At 49.3% G+C, this 3,849-nt stretch overlaps 1 protein-coding gene across 1 annotated transcript in view; it reads left to right on the forward strand.

Annotated features, from left to right (window-relative positions):
- The first annotated feature begins 948 nt into the window (after positions 1-948).
- LOC123034721 (basic phospholipase A2 sphenotoxin subunit B-like) overlaps positions 949-3,849 on the forward strand; it is a 7,047-nt gene continuing 4,146 nt past the window's right edge. The window contains exons 1-2 of the mRNA XM_044452309.1: positions 949-988; positions 2,443-2,587. Of these exons, the coding sequence (XP_044308244.1) occupies positions 949-988; positions 2,443-2,587 (185 nt within the window). The remainder of the gene's footprint in view (positions 989-2,442; positions 2,588-3,849) is intronic.

Raw genomic sequence — 3,849 nt, forward strand, 5'->3', positions numbered from 1 at the left:
TCTAATCAGACTTGGATCCAGCCTGAAGGGTTTGGGGCAGGTGCCCAGAAACTTGGGGGCAGTTCACCCAGTTTGCAAGCCTTTTAAAATCAGAACTGTGACTTGTCTTTTTAGTTATCTGTTTGCAACAAATATTTAGGGGTAGGCAGAGAAAATGGTGGGACGGCCCTGTAAGCAACCCCACCCCTGGCTAGAGGCCAAGGAAGTGACCCAGCTGGGCATTCCTATGGGAAATGGAGACATGGTTCAGTTATAATCAGAAAACAACCATTCTAATTAAAAGTTTGCTGTAAGTATGCTTGTTGCTCCATATGGATTTGAGAATTCCTGAGATAATAACAACTAGGAAAATAGATGTCATACTTTAAAATAATTAGGTAGCCTGGACTGGCCCTGAATTCCACTCCTGCAGTTTAAAAGCATTTCCCTCCCATCCCTGTCCATAGCAAGACCTTGAAAGCCTTGACTTAAGCCCTCAGGGTTACATAAGATTCTGCTTGAAACAGCAGGGCAAATCCTTACCCATTGCCTTTGGAAGACATCACAGCATGTAACTCTGCATTCTGTTTTCCTCCACTCCATTTGATCCTCACAACAACAACCCTGTGAGGTAGGGTGGGCTGAGAGTCTGTGGAGGGCCAAAGGCACCCGGTGAACTTTGTGGCTGAGTGGGGACCTAGAACCCAGCTCTCCCAGGTCCCCATTCTGGCACCTGAACCATCGTGCCATCCTGGATCAAGTGAGAAGTTGGGGGCACCAGATTGGCCCTCTGGAATCACCTGATTCCCCACACCAAGAGGATTCTGGGCTGCAGGGGAAGCAGAATGCCTCCCCCACCCCCCGTTGCCTCCTCAAACCCATTTGCCCGGTTGCTCTCACCCAGAAGGGTTGGTTCTGCCTGGTTGCTGAGATACTGCAATTTCTTTTCCAGGGTCCACCATAACAAAGATGTCTCAGCTTACACTGGCACTGCTCGTGGTGGCTTGCGGTAAGTCCAAAAGCGTCACCAACCGGCTTTTCCGTTTCCCCCTTGCATTCTTGCTCTCAGATCAATCACCCAGATCTAGAAGCATGAACCTGCCAAAGGGCTGGTCCCACTGCTCCAGTGTCACAGGCAGTGGCTGTTGAAAGCCCTTCAGAGTCAAAGAGAGAATTTTTCCCGAGGCCTACCTGAGAATTCGGGGTCGAGCCGAGAACCTGTGTGCCTTCATCTGGCTTTCTGAGAACACCAGCTGGATTTCAGCACCAAGGATAGTGGCTGCAACTCCCGACATGTGTGGAAACAACCCAGGTCTGCAGACACACATGGTGTGGAGAGAGAAGAAATTTCCTCCCTAACCCATAATCCTAGAACATCAGAGTGACCCAGATAATTGGTAGGGATTCGATTTTTTTGTGGTATGGCGGAGTGAGGGACATGGAGTAACGGCCTCCAGGAAAGGGAAGCCAGGTCCTGGCTGACCATCAGCTAGAACTTCCTGACCAATAGAGCAATTTAAGAATGGAATCAATTGCCCACGGAGGTTGTGGGTTGTCCCACCCTGGAGCCATTCAAGTTGCGCCTGGACAGCCATCTGAGCAGGACGGTTTAACCTGGAGTCCTGCCCAGAGCAGGGGGTTGATCCACTGGCCTTCCTGCCCCCTTCCAGCTCCAGTATCCCATGAGTCTCTGCACTGAGGGAACAATGATTGCAGGGAGAGGTTCAGAGGGAGTGGGATAGGAAAGGTGGAGCAGCACTTGATTTGGCTCAGAAAAACTAGGGAGGGTTCAGAGGAGGGCAACAAAGATGATCCAGGGTCTGGAAACAAAGCCCTGCAATGAGGGACTGAAAGAAGTGGGCATGCTTAGCCTCGAGAAGAAAAGACTGAGAGGAGATAGAATACTCTACAAATGCCTCAACGGCTGTCACAAAGAGGAAGGGAAAGACCTCTTCTCATTCATCTCCAAGTGAATAATCAGGTCAAGCTGTGGCAGCCCAGGTTCAGGCTAGAATTTTGGATGCCTTCCAAATGGCCTTCTGGGCCCCTTCCAACCCTGCTGTTCTATGAACCGAAGAACATGCATGCATCGCACCAGTTCTTAGAGAACCTCAGATGCTCCCATTAATGTGGTGGCAAATTGCACGTGTACAATGCTGTGCTAAAATCAGAGACAAAGAAGGCCACACCCAAGTCAGTGGCTCCCAAGCCTGGTTCTCCAGCCCTTGTTCAACTACAGCTCCCATCTTCCCCAGGCAGCATGACTAACGAGACCAACTGCAGCTGCCATCTGGTACCCATTTGAGATTGGGAATCACGGGTAGAGCGTGTGTTTCCCTGTTGGCCTCAAGAAACCCTCTGGAACAGCAAAATACAGTGAGAGTCTCAGACAGGAAGAATTTTGGAAGTCTTCCCTGAAACTTCCCCGGTGGCTGAAATCCCTTCTCTGTGGCTGTTTTCCAGGTGGAATCGTAACAGATGGCAGTCTTTTAGAGCTTGCTGACATGATCAATGATGTCACTGGGAAAGATGCCGTGCTGGAATATTCCTTGTACGGGTGCTACTGCGGATGGGGAGGCAAGGGAAGGCCAAAGGATCAAACCGATTGGTAAGTCCACATGATCCTGCAGGGACACCATCACACAGACACACGGTGCCTTGTCCTCCATGAAAATCTGGGGTGAACATCATCGGCCAGTGTTGCCCTTCCTAGATGAGGTTACAGGGTCCCATGTCCAACTTGCAGGATTAAGAGCACACGGTCATCCGTGGGTGTTTTCAGAGGTGCAGAGTTTCTGGGGAACTTGCACTGTGAATTAGATGAAGTGGTGGCCAGCATGACTCTGAGCATTGAAGGTGACGTCCATGGTGCTGGACCTGTACCGCTTCCCCAGATGTGGTTCAGCACCAAGGATAGCTTCGTGAGAGCTCAAGTTGCAAGCTGGAGTGGTTACATTGCCTCACTGCACTCAGTAGCCAGGTCCCACTTGCTGGGAAAGCCAGAGCAGGTGGAAGGAAACCATGGCAGCTCATGGCACAAGCCCCTGCTTGGCACAGAGAAGGTGCCTCCAAGCCTCCATCCCTGGCATCTTCAGGCAGGGCTGGGGAGAGCCTGCCTCAGGCTGGCTGTGTGTTGGGTGCTGCTCTCGATCAGCCAAATTGTCTTCCTGCAAGGCAAAGAATGAGCAAACCGCCATGGCAGAGTGAGCTCGTGGTGGGTGTTGGGGAAATCTAGAATAACTAGATTCTAGAATTTCTAGAATCTAGAAAAAGGTTGCTCAGATGTGCCTCTGTGTTATAAAATCAAACCCGCTCCCCTTTCTCAGAAAGCAGCAGAATTTCAAACAAGGTTACTGTTTAGCATTGCTGTTCCTTTAAGCAGATGGCATTCTTAGCTGGACTGAGAAGTTGCTGCAGGTTTATTTATTTATTTAAAACATTTCTATGCCTCCCCCATCGCAACAAAGCCTCGGGGCAGCTCACAAAAAATACATAAAAACGTACATAAATAATAATAATAATATAATTTAAATGAAAAAAACATTTAAAAACCCCCAGTGCATTCTCGGCTAATTTTAAAATCCTAATTAATTCAATAATTTAGCAATTAAAATAAGTTTTAAATAAAAAGGTCTTAGCCTGGCACCGAAAAACAAATAACAACAGCACCAGGCGGACCTCTCTGGGGAGTGCATTCCATAGATGGGGCACCACCGTAGAGAAAGCCCTCCTCCGGGTACTTACCCTCCTAATATCATTCACAGAGGGTTCCCAGAGAAGGGCATCTGTTGCTGATCTCAAGGGGCGGGAGGGCATATATGGGTGCAAGCGTTCCTTTAGATATCCAGGTCCCAAGCCCTAAACGGCTTG

Source organism: Varanus komodoensis, unplaced genomic scaffold (genome assembly GCF_004798865.1).
Source record: "Varanus komodoensis strain SLA01 unplaced genomic scaffold, ASM479886v1 scaffold71, whole genome shotgun sequence".
In the NCBI taxonomy this organism is placed as follows: domain Eukaryota; kingdom Metazoa; phylum Chordata; class Lepidosauria; order Squamata; family Varanidae; genus Varanus; species Varanus komodoensis.